General features: G+C 41.0%; 1 protein-coding gene across 5 annotated transcripts in view; it reads right to left on the bottom strand.

The window, feature by feature from the left end:
* Positions 1 to 83: 83 nt before the first annotated feature.
* The window catches only part of GNB4 (G protein subunit beta 4), a 45501-nt gene continuing 25632 nt past the window's right edge, over positions 84 to 19952 (bottom strand). For all 5 annotated transcript variants that reach the window (XM_087872491.1, XM_087872492.1, XM_087872493.1 and 2 more), the window contains exons 2-10: positions 14375 to 14481; positions 13930 to 13968; positions 13235 to 13341; positions 10781 to 10844; positions 7654 to 7816; positions 6854 to 6920; positions 6554 to 6755; positions 5504 to 5720; positions 84 to 4605 (exon numbers count right to left, since the gene is read on the bottom strand). In XM_087872491.1, the coding sequence (XP_087728617.1) occupies positions 4499 to 4605; positions 5504 to 5720; positions 6554 to 6755; positions 6854 to 6920; positions 7654 to 7816; positions 10781 to 10844; positions 13235 to 13341; positions 13930 to 13968; positions 14375 to 14431 (1023 nt within the window). In that variant the 5' untranslated portion in view covers positions 14432 to 14481 and the 3' untranslated portion in view covers positions 84 to 4498. The remainder of the gene's footprint in view (positions 4606 to 5503; positions 5721 to 6553; positions 6756 to 6853; positions 6921 to 7653; positions 7817 to 10780; positions 10845 to 13234; positions 13342 to 13929; positions 13969 to 14374; positions 14482 to 19952) is intronic.

Below are 19952 nucleotides of genomic sequence, written 5' to 3'. Positions count from 1 at the left end.
CATTGTGTTGTAAAAATAAAGGCCTGAAATATCTTTTTTAAGAAATCCCCATATTATTTAAAATCAAAAGAAAGTCAGGCACATTTTTTTTTCCAAAAAAAAAATCTTATTTATTAATCATTTAGTTAACACTGTGAACAGACTCACCAGAACACCACTAAGCATTTAACAGTCTTGCATGTATTTTACACAATCTTTTATTTCAACAAAAAAAAAAAAAAGAAAGAAAGAAAAGAAAAATAAGACTTGCAATGCCTCGAATATGGAAGTAGTCTGAGTAGCACGAGGGCCTAATTTTTTTAAAAAAAGGGAAGGGAGGGTATAAGGATGCATGGGGTTTTTTTTCCCCCAACAAATCCTGTGTGTCTGTATGAGATGGTCTCATCCACAGCTGGAGGGGCAGGTATTTTCCCTTCCAGCTGTAGCAGATGCTACTCAGGAGTCTCACCTCATTCGCCCCTCAAAAAAGAATAATGTTCAAGGGAGGAACTGCCGTTAAGAAGGGGGCAAGGAGGAAGTCAGAAAAGTTACGAGAATATCCAACAGCTCAGTTATTCATGCAGGACGTAAGAATTCTAGCTACGAGGGGAAGATTGGTTATATACAGATTGGTCAGCTAAGGAGCCCTATTGCAGAGTGAGGCACTGTATGACCTGGCTTGGCTCACTCTCGGATAAAGCCTACAGCGTGAATGTCCAACCATGGCAAATTTTAAGACCCGTGGACTTGAACTCCCAGAATTCCCCAGCCAGCATGGCTGGCTGGGGAATTCTGGGAGTTCAAGTCCACGGGTCTTAAAATTTGCCATAGTTGGGACATCTCTGGCCTACAGTGCTTTCTGAATCACCAATGGGACGCTGGAGACACCACTTCTTAAGTTAAACTGTACAATTCGTCTTTTGAGGGCATTATCCGTCCTAGGTGGTGCTACTTGAACCGGCAATTCTACAGCCGTTCAGCCTGACGGGGAAACGAACGGCAAGCTCCTTAATCCTAAAGCGCAGTCAGCACCGGAGACAAAACTTCTGCAGGAGGCAGGAAAATAAGAGCAGGAAAAAAAACAGCAGAAATCAAAACCCTCAAGGGGTTTTTTGGCAAATTTGAAGCTCAGTGGATTTCAAAGTCCCAGAATTCTCCGCCATGGCAATGCCGGCGGAACTCCGTATGCCTGGAAATTCGCCAAGGTTGGGGAAACCCTGCGTTGTAGGACAGGAATGGGTAGCCTAGAGAGAGCAGAAGAGGCAGGAGCGAAGATTTCAGAACAGGGCCTTCACTTTGCAGAGGCTTCAAGAACCCACAGCAGCAAAGCAAACCTGATCAGGTTGAGAGTGAAGGAGAGTGAAGGAGGAAACTTAAGTACTTTAAGGCTTTGTACTTTTGTTCCTTAACCACTTCTGGCAAAAAAAAAAAGTCTGAAATTTGACACCTGCTTCCTCTACAGATGTAACAGCAGCTGTTAATCCTCCAACTCCATGATGGGAGGGCAGGAAAGCATCTCCAGACCCCACAAGGTGGCCCAATCCCATTGCAGGACATCCATGCAAACTCCTGTTTCATTTTATGCATTCCAGGCAAATGTACTTTGGCAAATCGTATTGGGAAATCTGTTAGTTCCCACAATTAACGCTAAGGACTCTTATTTATGCAAGCTGTTCTGCTTTCTAGGGGAATTATTCCCAAAATCCAATATATGGTTACAAACTATTCCTGATGAAGTAGGATAACCAAAACTCTAAAGCAGGGATGGTCAAACTTGGCAGCTGGGGGACCTGTAGACTTCAACTCCCAGAATTCCCCAGCCAGCATGGCTGGCTGGGGAATTCTGGGAGTTGAAGTCCACAGGTCTTAAAAGTTACCAAGTTGGAGACCCCTGCACTAAAGTAATAAAACTGAGACTGTGTGATGGCTCCCAGCTTCTTTGGCAAACCGAACAATTAACTGCTGTGAATATTTTTGGGCTGGGCATTTTTCCCCTAAAAGGGCAAATTTTTTCTTACTCATGCAAGGCAATCTTAAGGCCCTTACAAAATATATCTTGAACACCAAGGAGACAAGTAGTGGACTAAGGGTGAGGTGATGGTAGAATGAAGAGCTGTATTACAATAGTAGAAATTTTTTTTAATAAATCCCTTGGGGTGAAATCACATCGGTATCAGATGTGAAAAGAATGGACCATATCAAAGATAATAAAAAGCTGCATGTATGTATCTTAACACGTATAATATTTGTTTTGAAAGAACACCTCTCTCTCTGGATGTTAACAGAGGATTCATGGACTGTTAAGAGCTCCTACATCCAAAGCGTTTGGCACATGCTTTGGCACTTTTGCCACCAGTAAAAAAAAAAAAAAAAAAGCTGGAATATAGGATAAAAAAATTGGTCAAAGTTGAGAAAACAAATGGCACTGCAGCAAAATATGTTTGAAAATATCAAACAAGAACTACCAACCTATGTTCAGACAGAGGAGATTTTAGGGGACATATAACATTGGGTCTTTCCTCTACCATCAAATCAGACTATTAATATAGAACTGAAACTACATTTTAGGCCAATCCATGAATACTTCTGAAGAATCAGATCCACTTCATACCTGCTACAAGTACAGACAGCAAGAAAACTAATTCTGAGGATTTTTCTAAAGCACGTTTTCAGCTACCCATTTGTATATTTATGAGAACAGGACAATTCTGATGGCTGATTATTAGATGACCTCCGCTCAAAAAATTTAAAAAGCCAAAAGCAGGATCCTACAATACTTGTTGCTCCAGAGAAGACTCAAGCTATGGCGAGAAGTCTTTCCAAATGAGATCTGTTTTAAGGAAAGAGGAAGACTGGGGAAGGCAAGTTCATTTGTTAATGTTTCCCCGAGACTTAACGAACACAAAAACTTAAAAAGGCAGCTCAGTTTTTCTGGAATGTCTAGGTGAATGTGCCCCATCGGTTGGCACAGCAGCTACTAAAATGATCATTCTGCACTTCTTGTAGTGGGTGATGGGCTTAACTGAAGTTTCAAATAGCTCATTAAAAAATTGATGTGACGTATACCAGAGTAGTCTTTCTCAACTTTGGCAATTTTAAAATGTGTGGACTTCAACTCTCAGAATCCCCCAGCCAGCAAGCTGGCTGGGGGTTTCTAGGAACTGAAGTCCACACATCTTAAAGTTGCCACGGTTGAGAAACACCGGGCTAAGAGTTTTAAAGAGGTAATACTAATGCAGTATTAAAGAGTCTTCATGCAGTGAGTGCAGATTTCAAGAGAAACACTGTGCTGGCGGTCTTAAAGAGACAATAGTAACAACTTCCCCCACATATGCAAGATTCATACGAGAGAAAACTTTTCTACCTGGAATATATAAAGTAGAATTATAATGTGTGGATGCACTCAGAATATGCCCCACATACATTTGGAGTGATGCAGTTCAAAGAGGATTCAGGTTCCTTTGCTAGAAATTGGAAGCGGCCCCACATTCAGTCTTAAGCTAGACAATAAGTTTACAGAAGATGAGAAATGTCTCAATTACAATTATTCAGGTCCCCACAAAAATACACCCGTCAAACACCGTCTCAAGGAAATACGTATCCTTCAATTTCCTGACCCTAATCTCATTAGAGGCTGTTAGAAGGAAGCTCAAAATCTAAATCCTTAAAAACATTTCAGTTCTCACATTATGCATCTGATCATCTGTTTAACTCTGTGGTGATCAGAGCCCCTTAGCTTCTAATGGATTATCTGGGATCTGCTGCCACTATAAGGGGAAGAAATAGTCATCGAGCAAGAAAGGGGCAAAAGTGTCACAAGAGTCATCGAGGGATTTCCTTTTTTTGTTTGTTTGTTTTGTTTTATACAGACACTCTGTTATAAAATTTCACAAACAGCTCATTAACTTCACACTTTTATCTACAGTAAATTCACGAAGAGGGGGGAAAATTATAACAGCAGACCAGCCGATCCACTGCAGAACTCAGAAGCTACATCTTAGGTTAAACGTAGAGCTATATAAATGCAGTTTCTTTTTTTAAAAAAAAAAACGCAAACATTGTTCCTTTACTTACAGACAAAATGTTACATGATTGGCTGCTATGTGTATATTCAATTATGTACAAAAAGGTACAGAATTAGCAGGACTGGGGCACAAGCAGAAATCCCTTCAGGGCAAATGTAGCCAAACGAAATGCTAACTGACTGGCTTATTTTTATTTTTATTTTTATCTTTGCTCACCACAAACAGGTGTGCCGCCCTCTCTCTCTCTCTTTTTCCTTGAAAGAAAAGTCACTGATTTCTCCCATCTACCACTTCTTCGTTCTTTCTGTGTGTTTGTTTTAATTTCATTTACAGAAAGCCTACTTATGCAATAATCAGCAAGTAGAAAAACTTCACCTGTAAATACAAAGTAGAAATGTTATTTCACAGCAAGAGGCTGCAGCATTGCTCTCTCCAGATCTCAGTGGAGAAGGTGTGCGTGTCTATTGGTGGAGGGGAGGGGTTCAAACGCCACGTTAATTCCAGATTCTGAGAAAACTGTCCCAAGATCCTGTAGCTACAGCCATGCCGTCGTCAGTCACTCCTAAGCAGCTGACTCGGTTGTCGTGACCAGCGAGAACACCTGAAAGGGTCGAAGAGCACAGTAATTAAACCAACGGCCCTCAAATGTCCCATTCACAATTCTCATGTTCTTCAATATGTGTGTATCTGTTTTCAGAAATAGGTTCTCACACAAAATGCCTTAGCCACATTACAGGGAATGGATTGAAGTACAAAAAACAACCCTACATGAGAACAGCCGATTTCAGTTGTGAAAATCGAGGCAATAGTGAAACGCTTGTGCAAATGCGTAACTTTTTTCTTTAAAAAAAATGAAGGTTTCCCCCATCTAGTCAGGTCTGACTCTAGGGAGCGGTGCTCGTATGCCATAGTCTATATGCCGAGGTGCAGGGAATGCTGTTATCTTCCCACCGAAGTGGTACCTATTTATCTACTTGATTTTGCATGCTTTCAAACTGCTAGGTAGCCCCGAGCTGGGGCAAGTAACAGGAGCTCACCCCGCCGCATTGAGCTCGGGTAGAGCTCAGCTCAGCTATACTTAAAAGATAACTCTTCAGGAAAACGGTTAAGAGTTAAGGCTTTGAGGTTAAAAACCAGGACTCATTCGCTTAACAATGAATTTGTATGCCACATACTGTAACTGACATCCCAGAGCCATGGTGGCGCAGTAGTTAGAATGCAGTACTGCAGGCTACTTCTGCTGACTGCCAGGTGGCTGCCAGCAGTTCGATTCTCACCGACTCAAGGTTGATTCAGTCTTCCATCTTTTTCCAAGGTCGGTAAAAATGAGGACCCAGATTGTTGGGGTCAATATGCTGACTTTGTAAACCGAGGACTATAAAGCACTATGAAGTGGTATAGAAGTGCTACTGCTATTGCTATCCCATGGAACAGTAACAATAGAAAAGTTAACACACTTAAATCTTCCGGCTCCTATTAACCTTATAGCTTTAACTCACCTGCACGTTCACCCTTCAGGGTATCCCAAACATTGCAGTTGAAATCGTCGTAGCCCGCCAAAAAGAGACGTCCGCTCTTTGAGAAAGCTACAGAAGTAATCCCGCAGATGATGTTGTCATGAGAATACAACATGAGCTCCTGGTCTGCACGAAGATCAAAGAGTCGACAGGTGGCATCATCTGAACCAGTGGCAAAGGCATGGCCGCTTGGGAAGAACTGTGAAATGCAACAAGAATATGAAAAATGCAGACGGGGGGCGGGGGAAGAGGAAGATAGCAGGGAGAGGGAAAGAGGTTGGCTCTGGAATGCTAACGTTCGAAATTCACTATTAAATTCTCTGCACTCAAAATAATACCGTTTGCCCCAAAATATGACATCCCCTGATAATAAGCCCAATCGGGCTTTTGAGCACATGGCAATAAGGCCAAGAGCTGATTTCAAGGTTCAAAAAAAAAAAAAAAAAGACAGGGTCTTATTTTCGGGGAAACACAATATTAGAACAGCATCTTGTGTGATACTTGAAGCTTTACATTTGCCTGAATTCTTAATATACTTAAAACATTTGCCAAGTTCTTTATTCTTCATCCACAAAGCAAGAGAGTTCTCAGAACAATTATCCATCTAAAACAGTGTTTCCCAATCTTGGGCACTTGAAGCTGTGTGGACTTCAACTCCCAGAATTCCCCAGCCAGAAAGGAATTCTGGGTGTTGAAGTCCACACAGCTTCAAGTGGCCAAAGGTGAAAATCACTGCTCTAAAATTGTAAACAGTGGATGACACACGTTTGAGTTCTGCATCCAAAGACTGCACCCCCAGAAATTCCACACACTTGTAGCTCCACTAACCCTTCTGCCCAACTAACCATCCCTGAGAAATCCTTGGCCTATGAAAAGTTGGCTTCCACAGATGAAAGAGATGAAAAGAATTTGCACACGTCTGATACACCGATGGAAAATCCAAAACCATCTAGCAGATGCTGAAGACAACTAGCTAGAACTACGAAGAAGCATTCATATTCTCATATATTCACGAGCACAACAGTCACTTACACAAACTGCATTAATGTCAGACACGTGTCCCATGAACGACTGCCTGCACATCCCATCTCGGATGTCCCAGAGCTTGGAGGAGGCATCGCAGGCACCCGAAACAAAAGTGCTCATGTCTGGGCTTAGAGACAGACTCATGACATCACCGGTATGCCCAGTAAAGGCAGTCATCTGTTGGCCCGTCTCGATATCCCACAGAGCACTGCAAAGTGAAGTAAAAGCATTTGAATTCAGAAGCTCAAATAATTAGCTTGGGGAGCTCATTAAAAAAAAAAAAGAAGAAGATCCCAGGATACTCACCAGGTAGTGTCTCCAGAACTCGTAATAATTTGGTTATCGTCTAGAAAGCGACAGCAGGACAAGTACCCTGAAAAGAGAACAGTAGCAAAATGGCTGTTTCAAAATTGTAACTCAGATTAGGCCCAGAATTCTGCTTCCTTCCAGTCTTTATTAAAAACATTTTTAATACAGTACTGAACACTACAAATGTCTAAAGTCAGAGGAACGATTTCAAGATCTGGGGAAAGCTGAGTCACTGAACAGATTGGAAATGGGATGGCCCAGTGGCAGCTAACTCGAACGAACAAAAATAAAAATATTAAATTAAATTAAAATAAAATAAAATAATAAATTTAATTTAATTAAGTAATAAAATAAAAATAAAATAAAATAAAACAAAAAATTATATCTAGCTAGCTGCCTGCCATAAATGTCTATAACATTTACTATAAAGTTAATTTGCTGAATGCTTAATAATAGACATTTTTAAATTGTTTGGACAGGACGTAAAAAGCAGCAAATGCCATATGTGCAAATATTGCAAAAAGAAAAAAAAAAAAAACCCAAACCCAATATTCACAATAGTTATTTAACATAGAACCAAGGGACCAAATTCTATGTTAGAAAATTTATTCCTTATTCTATTTGGGGAAAAAAAAATATATTCCTTTTAAAAGCAATCCCAGAGAGGTAAAATATGCAATTATTTTTTCCCAACTTGACTCCCTTGGTTTTAGAGGATAAGAAGAGAAAGTTTAAGGGTAATTCTAGTTTCATTACAAATGGTCAAAGAAACAAAAAGGAAAAGAAGGACAGCTGACCAGTATGGCCGGGGAGTTCTCTGCTCACTCGTACGTTGCCCTCCCGGGTCTTCAGATTGTAGATAGAACAGATGTTGTCTAATCCACCGCAAGCGACATAATTGCCAGATGGTGCATACGCACAGGTCATTACCCAGGAAGACCGCAAAGGAATAGCATGCATCTTTAAAAATAAAAGGGGGGGAGGGGGAGGAGAAGCATTTATGAGGAATTGTCCTATTTGAAAATCAGATGCAAAAAACACTGGTGCAGATGATTAACTGATACTATGGGAACAACTCCCATCGCACAGGGAGCAGCAGATACATGTAATTCTCAAGTTACAACCATTCCATTACAGTCATAAATCGGGTCACTCACTTTTTTTTGCAGCGGTCGTTAAGTAAACACTGCAGTTGTAAAGGAAACCAATGGCTTGCTATAGGTCGGGTGCCAAGGTTCCAACTGATGAAACCAAACCAATGAAGCACCCTTGAGACTTTCAACTTTCTCACAGAACTGTTTTATCGAATACATCCTTTCGGCACGGATGAAAACAAAACCAGCTCTAAATATTTCCCGCGGTTTCAGTATCATTAAAGAGATAATTCCCTCCCTTCAAGGTCACAGGTCACATTGTCCAATTAGGTGTTCTGGCATCTCCTTGGCAACTCCCCTCAGTCTCTGGCCAGCACCTGTTGAGATGACCTTGGTTCCCACGAGAATGTCTCTTGTTGTCGTCCGGTCTGACATTCCCACCACCACCACCACCACCACACACACACTGTGTGGCAATCTGAGAAACGGAAAGATGGCTGAGGCAGGCCTGAACCGTTTCAGGCCTGCTACCACCAATAACCTCCCACCGGCCAGTACGCTCCCATAGAGAGGGGCTCCTCCGGGTGCCATCGCCCAACCAATGTCGACTGGCGGCCCCTAGGGGGAGAGCCTTCTCTGTGGGGGGCACCTACGATCTGGAACGAGCTCCCCCCAGAGATACGGAGGATCCCGGATCTGCGCACCTTCCGTCGCGCGCTTAAGACTTTTTTATTTCATCAAGCTGGCCTGGCCTAAATCTTCTCCCCTTTTTAAATGTAAATTTTAATTTGTTTTTAAATTATGGGGTATTTTAAATTTGTTCAGCCAAATTATTGAATTCGTTTTTATTCTATTTTAAATTTTTGTATTTATGTGTTTTATCTTGTGGCTGTTCACCACCCTGAGTCCTTCAGGAGTAGGGCGGTATTGAAATTTAATAAAATAAATAAATAAATAAATAAAGTTGACACCGGGTTTGCCAAAAACGAAGTAAATGCTTGTTTTCTGCAAAGCCAAAGCAAAAAGGCAGTCCCATGGTTGTAGGACACTGCAATCAGCTACAAATGTGGGCTGGTTGCCAAGTGCCAGACCCTCAGAATGTTGAATTCAGGTCGTAAGTACCCTTCAAAGGGAGGTCCAGCCTAACTCTGAATGTTGCCCAAGGAGGACTGATTTTTTTTAAGTTGAGGACTAGCTGTAATGAACTGAACCTTTGCTCTCAATAATATGTGGGCAGCGGCATTACAAAATCAACGCAGAACTTTCCTTCAAAATGTTAATATTCCAGCCCAGTTTTCAAAAGGAGCTTTGATCCGCTCCGAGCTAAGCAAGTTTATCCAGTGGTGAAATTCAAATTTTTTACTACCGGTTCTGTGGGTGTGGTGTGGCTTGGTGGGCGTGGCAGGGGAAGGATACTGCAAAATCTCCATTCCCACCTCACTCCTGGGGGAAAGATATTGCAAAATTTCCATTCCCACCCCATTCCAGGGAAAGGATACTGCAAAATCCTCATTCCCGCCCTACTCTTGGGGGAAGGATATTGCAATATTCCCATTCCTTCCCCATTCTGGGGCCAGCCATTTGCCGGTTCTCCGAACTACTCAAAATTTCCACTACCAGTTCTCCAGAACCTGTCAGAACCTGCTGGATTTCACCCCTGAGTTTATCCTTTTTGTAGCAGGTTGTCACAATGGCATTGAACAAATAGTACAACAGTTTAATGGGTTAAAAATACTACCTGACATTGCAACCAGTTTTAAAGAGGACAAACCATACGTTTTGCAAATAGCGAACTCTCCAATGGCAAAATTACCTATCTTTTTGAAAATAACGTCCAGTGCTTTCTGATATAAGAATAGTGAATTAATCTCATACTATCCCAGACTCTTCAAATGAGTATACGAAAGAAGAAAAAAAAACTGGAATTACTGGCTAATTGTGCCATGAAAATGACCTCCCTCCCCAGGACTTGTCTCAATCCCACTTAACTTGCAACATCCCAGGTCTCCTTTTACTAGCTCCGGAGAGGATAAAAAAAGGTGCATATTTGCATTTGAAGTGACACTGAATGGTTCAGTTGAAAATATTTTAAGAGATTATAGGGCACAACTATTATTGCCCGCTATCAAATGAATACCAAGGTAGCTGTTTAGAACAGTAGTTCTTTTGCTTTCCAACGTGAACAACTTAACACCTCAAAGCACTTCGATATACATTTCAACAAACATCAAGCAGTTTGTACAGTAAAACCTCTGGTCACAAATGCTTCTGACCATGACCAAATTGGGTTCCGACCAAAAAATTCACAAAATTTTTGAATCTGGTCATGAACACATACTCGGGTGGCAATCAAACATGGCCGCAGCCAATTTCCCCTTCCACACCATTGGCTGAACGAGACTTTCGTTCCCATTGCTAGGAAATATCTTTCCGACAATCCTCGGAAATTAGGTTCAGGTCACAACCAAATCAGGTTGCGACCAAAGTTATGGAACAAATTATGGTCGTGACCAGAGGTTCTACCAAACACCAAAGTGTTTGAGCCAGAATTTTTAAGATTAATGAAACAGAATATTCTATGACATGCTTGAGAAAACAACAGACTTATACTTCCAAACACAGAAAAAAATAAGAAGACGACAAATCGTATTGAAACCTGAAAACCATCAAGAAATAACAGAGCCAATAAAGAGGTTTGGATGGGGGACAGAAAAAAAAAATTAAAAATTTAAAAAAATTAGCAGTGGAATCTAAAAATAAAGCCCATCAGCAAGCCCATCAGCATAAAATGTTCAAACTGAGTATATTAAAAAAATAATAATAACTGTACCTTGTTTGTTGTATAACTATCCCAAATAATTAATTTTCCATCTTGGGAAGCACTCACTAGTAACCTAAAGATAACAATAAAATAAAATGAAGAAAAACACAAACAAAATATGTATTAATATGTTAACCTTGTATCTTCCTCTTCGTGGTTTCAGAATTGAAAGTTCAAAGGCAAATTCCTGTGCATTCACTAAGACCCCAATTTCCCTTTCTTCAACTTGTGAACCACACAGCTTAGGGCACAAGAAAAGATATTAGGGCCACATGTTGAAAAGCTTAGTTCTATGAAATCCTAGCCAATTCTTCCCCAACCCGATGCTAAACATCACGGCATGGGTCCAGGTTAGCTGAAGAACTGTCTCATCTCAATAGAGTTGGCCTGTCCCACCCAAGTTGGCATAAGGGGCTTGCTGCGGAATTCAGCTGACGGAGTCAAGGAGAAGAGCCTCTTCCGCCGTGGCTCCTGGCTTCTGGAACATCGTGACATCTCAGGTGAAATCCGTACCTACCCTTTTGGCCTTCTGAAAAGGGCTGAAGATTTGACTCTGCCAACTGGCCTGAGGCTCCAATGGGGCCGTGTCAGAGATAAAACCCCACCTCCTCCTTATATGCACCTTCCCACCTTTATCAATTTTAAAGCACTTTTAGTATTCCTCTCTATTGCTTTAATGTTTCATATTGCTGTTTTTGTTGATTGTAAGACACCTAGAATCGCCTCTAGGTGAGACGGGCAGCACATAAGTTCAATAAAACAAATAAATGACATATTGGCTTCAAGTCGTAATCCAACCAAACTGAAGGACACCATGTTGAAGCTGCTGGTGTACAAGATTAAAACCCAGATAAACTGACAATTAAGATGAGGAATCAGGTAGACCAGGGGTGGGCTGCTGGGGGTTCGCAGGGATTCGGGAGAACCTCTAGCTAAGATTCTGGGCAGTTCGGAGAACCCCCAAATCCCACTCCTGGCTGGCCCCGCCCATCCCTCCCCTCTCCTGAATCCCCATGCAGCCCATTTTGGATGTAGGTAAATGCAGGATGCGCACAGAGGCTCAGGTAGGGCGAAAAATGGGCCTACCGGAAGTTCGGAAAAGCTGGAAACGAGGCCTCCAGAGCCTGGGGAGGCTGTTTTTGCCCGCCTGGAGGCTCGAGGAAAGACTTCTGAGCCCAAGAAGGGCATAAATGCCCCCCCACAACCCATGGTGCAGGAGGCACACTAGGCCACACCCACCATGGCCACGCCCACCGAGCAACGGGCAGAGAACCCTTTGCTAAAATTTTTGAAGCCCATCCCTGACTGGTAGACCCTCTAATATTGTACACTGTTGGTGAAGAATGGACAGCCCAAAATAAGATAAATAGGTATATCCTATTCACTGCAACAGTATAATGTGTGTGCTTCCTCCTTTTATTTTATTCAGTTACCTGGAAAAAGGGAAGCAAGTTCAACCTGCATAAGCTTAGTTTCCTTTATCACTATTACAGTTTTGAGGAAAGGAATTTTATTTATTTATATTAAATTTAAATGAGTAGTTTCCCAGGAAATGACTGAGGCTGTTCCAGCTACATAAAATTTCCTATCTATTTCGTTATGGGATTCTAAAATATGCAGGAAAACCCAGAACAATAAAACTTTTCAATATATACAGCTTAATTCTTAAAAATAAAGAACAAATTGTTTCCTATCTGCTTAAAATAAGGAATTATTGCTATAAATTTCTAATGTTCCATTTTAAATGCTAATCTTCTAAATACTGCTTCAGTTCACAAAATAAGTTACTGTAAATACATATGCATGTTCTTTTTTTTTTTTTAAATAAAAAGCTATTTGGGGAACAGAAATATAATATTTATTTTTAAACACTGAAATCTAACATCTCGGAGTCAAATCTGAAATACAGCAAATCTGTCTTCAAATTACTGGGTTTAAGAGGGTTCTTTACAGCTTTGAATATGTTCCCAAGAATCTAAATTTATTTTTGCTTAGAGAATTTTGTTTCCATATTAACAGACTGCTTTTTTTCCAATGTTACTGTTCATATGGCCAAGAAACAAGTAAAGAATTGAGGCCTTTGAACTCTGGTGCTGGAGAAGACTCCTGTGAGTCCCTTGGACTGCAAGGCGATCAAACCAGTCAGTCCTAGAGGAGAACAATCCTGACTGCTCTTTAGAAGGCCAGATCCTGAAGATGAAACTCAAATACTTTGGCCGCCTAATGAGAAGGAAGGACACTGGAGAAGAGTTTAATGCTAGGAACGATTGAGGGCAAAAGAAAAAGGGGACAACAGAGAATGAGGTGGCTGGATGGAGTCACTGAAGCAGAAGGTGTGAGCTTAAATGGACTCCAGAGGATGGTAGAGGACAGGAAGGCCTGGAGGAATGTTGTCCATGGGGTCGCGATGGGTCGGACACGATTTCGCAACTAACAACAACAACAAAAAGGATTTGTACAAACCTTGAATCAGATCCCCAATGCATAGCATAAATTTTGGCTAAATGACCTCTCAAGGTACGCCTTGTACGCATCTGGATTCGACCCACGGAGTCAAGACTTGTGGTGATCTGAGAAAAGAGAAAGGACACTTTTCAAAACCTTCTCCTGGACTGCATAAGAATAAATGACAACCGAGTATAAGAAACAACTTAATAGTATACAATGCTAAGTCGTTTCTTATATTTGTCATGTACCATTTCTTTATTTGAAAAGTCTGCTGATGCTAAGCTATGGTATAAGCTTGGGATTTTGCATAACATACAAACCCATTCTTTGTGACTTGGTATAATATCCAAATCTGGCCAATTACAGATGGCTCCACAAACCATGATTTTAAAAATAGAGCTTGATGTACTCGAATGGAACTAAGCTTGAGCAAATGGTTACAGTCCAAGAAGCCATGACTGCTATTTTGATTTACTGATTCCTTTTCTCAAGCCCCTTTAAACTATTGTGGAAACGTACTAGCAGGTCTTTAGACTAGAGTCAATGCCGAAGAGCGATCAAAACCATTGTCTTTTTCCTGGCCAAGGAAAAGGGGCATAAGACAAGGAACTTCTGCTAAACTGCAGACTCTGCGCATCCATTTTAGACGCTGTAAGTGTCTTAGCTCCTTAGGAAAACAGAGCAGGAAGGAAAATTAAATGGCAACCCACCTGAGCAAGAGTTGTGTCGCTACATGCTTTTCTTGCATCCTTTAAAAGAAAATTTAAAGGATTACTTTACATAACAATGGCTGGAACGGGTTTTGCATCCTTACCAAATTAGTGCATTTATTAAGGGAGACAGAGAGAGATTCATTCTGCCAGGCTAGATCTGGCAAGGAGCAAGGCATTAGGCAAAAGGTTCATATACAGTACACTCCCTGGCTGGAAATACCACAAAAAGGATGCATTAAGATTTCAGATCCATCCCATTGGGCTCTCTGAAAGAGGGCCAGCACTGTGCCCTGAAGTCTTTCAAGACTCCTTCATCCATCCGGTGACAATGTCGGTAAAGGAAAGGTGGTATATGGAGAAAACTGCACAGGGGCAGATAAAAATCTCTTCACAAAAAAGATCTTCCTGGGTTACCATGAAGTATGTTAGAAAGACATCTTACTCTGATTTGATTCCGGAGCTGTTCTGCCTCCTGCCGTAATTGTTCCAGTTCACTCATTCTCTTGAATGGGTCTCTTCTCGCCTCTTAGAGTACAAGTGATGAGAAATCTGTTAAAAACAATTTACAAGAAACCACTTGAATCATGTGGCTGTAATTAACAACAACAACATTTAGACATTTAGTGTCATCCCATTATTATTGCATTCTCCTCGGCCTACATGTAAGCCCCCAAGTGTCTGGAGTGGAGACTCGGGGGTTTTCCAAAAGGTGCAGCATAACTAGGGGTTAACGATAGGCAATGGCAACATTATAAAACATATGGGATTAAATCATATTAATTGCATTTAATTCATTTAAACGTATTTTAATTTAAAATCTAATTTAAGATTTTTTCTGGGCCCCATCAATTTGTCTTTCCCTCCCCTAGTTTTGTAGTGTGAACCCAGCACATTAACAGCTTGAAAAAAAACATGCACTCTGATAATCTTACCAAAATACTACACTATGGAACACATTTAAATGGCTTAAACTCTCTCTCTGTCTCTCTCTCTCTCGGCGTGTGTGTGTGTGTGTGTGTGTGTGTGTGTGTGTGTGTGTAATCTCAGCATCATCCCTATAAAAGAAATATAGGCCCTCAGTTACAACTGGGGGGGGGGCGCCGCAGGGGTAGAAACTTAGATGAACAGAAAATCTTGACTACCTCCATGTTACCTCAGTGTGCTAATTTTAATGCAGGGCAACATTTCAGAAAGGATGAGAATAAAGGGTAATACAAGAAAACAATTTCCTCCTTACTTTTAAAGAAAGTATTTGAAATATTTTCAGATTAAAATAATAATAATAATAATAATAATAATATGGGAGAGATGCCCACTGTGGGGGATTTGACTGATACTTAAAAGATTACCTGAGACTACCTGAGATTACTCTGAGACTACCTAAAGGCATGTCTCAGAGCACAGGTGTCAAACTTGTGGCATCACATTACCGTCATGTGACGGTTCGTGACGTTTTTTCCCCTTCGCGGAGCTGGGGTGGTCATAGCCTGTGCGTGATGCATCCGGCCTTCAAGCCATCAGTTTGATACCCCTGTCTTAGAGTAAGTGAATGAGGAATATTCATACGGTGATCAATGCAGATAAATTTTGCTTATTGACTGCTTGAGTAACAATCATTCAAAGTTATGACGGTATTGGAAAAGTAACATTGCGAGCAAGGGCCACATTTACAACTTTCACAGCATTTCTCACAGTCACATGATCACTATTAGTTAGTGTCAGGGTAGATTTGATTTAAATCGAGTTGATTTAAATCACAATTTAAATCGTGACTTAAATCACTAGTAAAAAGGCTTGATTTAAATCAACTCGATTTAAATCATAATTTTTAAAGAGCAACTGTCATCTCTGCTACTCCTTTGACCCACTGTTGACTCACCGATAGTCCCAGTGTTGCAGAATATACAGCCTTGTGCTATATAACTAAGCTCCATTTCATGCTGAATAAACTAAATTATTTATGTATCTTAAATAGAAAACTATCTTACGATAGATTTTTACCCCAAAACTTTTTTATTAAAATAAATTCGATAAAAATAAAAAAAATCCGATTTAAATCAAAAAAATCTGACTTTTTTTGATTTTTTTTAAAAAAATCATTGATTTTTCTCCATCCTGGTTAGTGTGCACGTTGTCCTGTGCCTGACCCATTTTTCCCCCCTACCTATCGACCCACAGAGTGGAGAGATTGACTACACAAGCGATCTCTTCCTGAATTGTTTTTATACCCAGTGCAGCACTTCCCCAAAACCTCCAGCTCAGGAACCGACAAGACAGGCATTGGGAATGATCTAGGATAGAGTGTATGTACACACACACATTCTATTTGTGTTGGGTGTGAGAAGCTGGTGTCGTGGAGGTTGGTAGTTTGGAAGTTCAGAGCAGGGCAGCCTCTTTGAGATGATCTCCAGGAAAATCAAAGCAGAGTTGTCTGACCACTTGGTGGAGATGGAAATGTGGCTGGATTTGTGGGCTTGAACATGCTACTTTTGACTGGAATTGCAGTAGAGCAGGGGTGTCAAACTCAAGGCCCGAGGGCCAGATCCGGCCACCCTGGAAACAGCGAAGGACTGGCCTGCGGTGCCTCTACCAGCGAAAACTCTCCCGAGCTCTGTTTTTGCTGGCAGAGGGGTGCAGGAGGCCATCGGAGCCGAAAACAGAACTCAGGAGCCTGTTTTCTCTGGCACTACAGGCGCCCGACATGAGTAACGTTGAGCTGGCCACGCCCACTCTGGCCACGCCCACTCTGCCTCCCCAAGGTCAAACACAACCCTGATGCGGCCCTCAATGAAATTAAGTTTGACACCCGTGCAGTAGAGGCTTCAAGCAAACTGCAGGCACATCACTAACCAGCTGTTTAGCGGTGGCTAAGGGCTTTTTATCATGCATTGTGGACTTATAAAAAAAAGAAAAGAAAATACTGAATGCAAAGTCATGCAATAACGCAAAAGATACTGCAAACTACCATGATGAAATCAAAATGGTTTTGTGAATGTTGAGCCAGAAAAGAAATATGGAAAATTAATATTGTATAAGTAATTGTAACAAGATTATTATATGCACAAAGAGGGGACAGCAATTCAATCACCACAGTGGAAGACTGAGTTATAAAATTGACTGAACTTGTAGAAATGGGGAAGTTGACCAGTTTGGTCAGAGGAAAAAAGTGACTTATGGGCTTCTATGGACTTTTTCTTGAAAGACTGAATTGACAATTTCTGGATTTGGGGATTAAAAAGGATCAAAAAAGAAAGTGAACACATGAAGTGTTAATACCACTCTATAATGCCTTGGTACGGCCACACTTGGAATACTGCATCCAGTTTTGGTGCCACGCTGTAAAAGAATGTTGAGACTCTAGAAAGAGTGCAGAGAGAGATGATTAGGGGACTGGAGGCTAAAACATATAAAGAATAGTCGTTGGAATTGGGTATTTCTAGTTTAATGAAAAGAAGGACCAGGGGTGACATGATAGCAGTGTTCCGATATCTCAGGGGCTGCCACAAAGAAGAGGGAGTCAAGCTATTCTCCAAAGCACCTGAAGGCAGGACAAGAAGCAATAGATGGAAACCAATCAAGGAGAGAAGCCACCTAGAACTAAGGAGAAATTTCCTGACAGTTAGAACAATTAATCAGTGGAACAGCCTGGTGAAACCTACAAAACACTGGAAGTTTTAATTTAAAATACTAGAAGGCCGGGAAATATTAATAGGACTAGCCCTTTATTGCAAGGAACTTTTCACCAATATGTCCCACTTTTGTTATGAAAGCCAGACTTTGGGCCAGTCGCTCTCCCCCACCCCAATCCACCTCATAAGGCTGTTGTTGTGGGGGAAAATGGAAGAGGAAGGTGTGATGGATAGGTTTGCCACCTTGAGCGATTTGTAAAAACAATAACATAAATTGCAGCATGGTCGTATAGTTCACAAGATCAAGCTTTTATCCAAAACTCCTATGCAATTGGCAGCATCATACAAACTCAATTCCCTGCTTTTGATCCTGCAGCTGCCTTTCCAGCCTCTGTGCCATACCAATAAACCCTACATAGTTCGGCATCTTTGACCAAATACCATATTATCCACCCAGAGTCAGTAGATACAAGATGGATGGGAAATAAATTTTATAAATAAAATTTTTAAAAAATACTATGCCCACCATTTTGGGCATATTCTCTGAGCTCCACTCCAAATGTTTCCCACCTCCAACCCTAATCTTTAAGAAATCCATAGCAATGTTGAAAGAAAAAAAAGATAAGGTTGCCCCTTGGTCAAACTTCAAACCTGATGATTGCATCTGGTTATTATGGAGATGAGGGTGCCAGTACTTTCTTCTGAAATATTTTATGACTGGAATTGGCCTGGAAACTACTGCAGTATTCTCAGATGATCCTCCATATATGTATTAAGCCTGGTTCTCCTTAAACGATTGTTAATTTTAATTAGTAATTAGAGAAATGTTAAATGCTCACTAAGCAACTTTGGGCCAGTTGCTTTCTCTGTTCCTCAGTTCCTTCACAAAAAAGACCACAGAAAAACCACGGATTAAAATTATCCACATTAAGACGACACGTTGCTATGATCTGGTACTTGCAATGAAGTTTAAACCAACTTTTGCTTCTGCATAAAGAGATCTATATTATTCCCCCCCCCCCAAAAAAACATTCAGAGACACAGCAAGTTATTTCAACATTAGTCACGGCAAATACGAATATATACGTTTATAAAATGCTTTTTGAAGTTAAAGTATCTAGCTACGTGCATAGTTTTACTATCCAGCAATATGTTTTTAAAGACATTCTTTGCTGATCTGCAGAGACCGAGTCTCTTCTTCCCATCTTGGACTTCTGAAACAATGAAAGTCCCTGGATAGCCTTTAGAAACTGAAATATTTCTCCCCATGCTATAGAACAAAGCAGGGGTCTCCAACATTGGCAACTTTAAGACTTACGCACTTCAACTCCCAGAATTCCTCAACCAGCAAAGCAAAGCTGGCTGAGGGATTCTGGGAGTTGAAGTCCACAAGTCTTAAAAGTTGCCAAGGTTGGAGACCCCTGGAACAAAGGATTCTACCACCTTCCAGCTGTTATCCAGACCAAGGGCAATTCTAACATTCATCCATTCTTGAGGTATAATTTAAATTTGTAGAAGGATTAGGTTCTCAAGACTCACTCAGTCTTCTTGATGTCTTACAATTAGACATCTATTTAAAAAAAGAGAGTCTTATTTACAGGTCGCTTGAAGTTGCAACACTTACCATTAACCACAGCTAGCTGTTTTGTTTTAATTCAAAGGATCAGGCTGAAAACACCTAACCAAAAGCTACATACCCACTTTGCTATGAATGTTTACCCTTGGCAAGGATGGCTGCCTAGATTACAAGTGCCTGAAGCTTCACGTCACTATTGCTTCTCATTTGGAAAATGTCAAGAGAAATCTTCTACTGTTTGGCAAAGCCTTTGTTTCTCCAAAAATAAATACAGGAAACAGGCCTAGGTGTGTCCTTGATCTTTAAGGTTGAAGATATTGTGCACATTTTCAAAAGGGCTGTGCAGCACTGTGCCTCCACTGCAGCTAGACAACAAAACACAGGAAGCTCCGGCCCAGAAGGCGAGGTTCAACCTAGAGCCTGAGTCCCAATTCAGCTCCAGCAACTTCAGTGGCTCCCAATGTTTGAGTGCAAAACCAAACCACCCTTAAAAAAAAAAATCTTACATTTTACATCCTTTCATCTACAGTGGGAGAAGTTACTAGCAACTATAACCATATGGTAACAGGTTTCGGGCTATGTGGTACCTCGGTACTCATCCTTAATTGGTTCCGGGAGGCGCAAGGAGTACCAAAAATGATGAGTGCCAAGCAAATTTGTCCCATAAGGAATAATGTAGTGAGTCACAAAGCAGCCGACATTGACAACTTCTACCGTGTTTCGCTAAAAATAAGACCCTGTCTTATATTTTTTTGAACCCTGAAATAAGCACTTGGCCTTATTTTCGGGGAGGTCTTATTGTTTTGGGGTGAGTG

Source organism: Pantherophis guttatus, chromosome 6, assembly GCF_059756535.1.
Source record: "Pantherophis guttatus breed Tessera chromosome 6, ASM5975653v1, whole genome shotgun sequence".
Taxonomy (NCBI): Eukaryota; Metazoa; Chordata; class Lepidosauria; order Squamata; family Colubridae; genus Pantherophis; species Pantherophis guttatus.
Note: the sequence above shows the minus strand (reverse complement) of the source record. Positions and strands in the feature narration are given on the sequence as shown.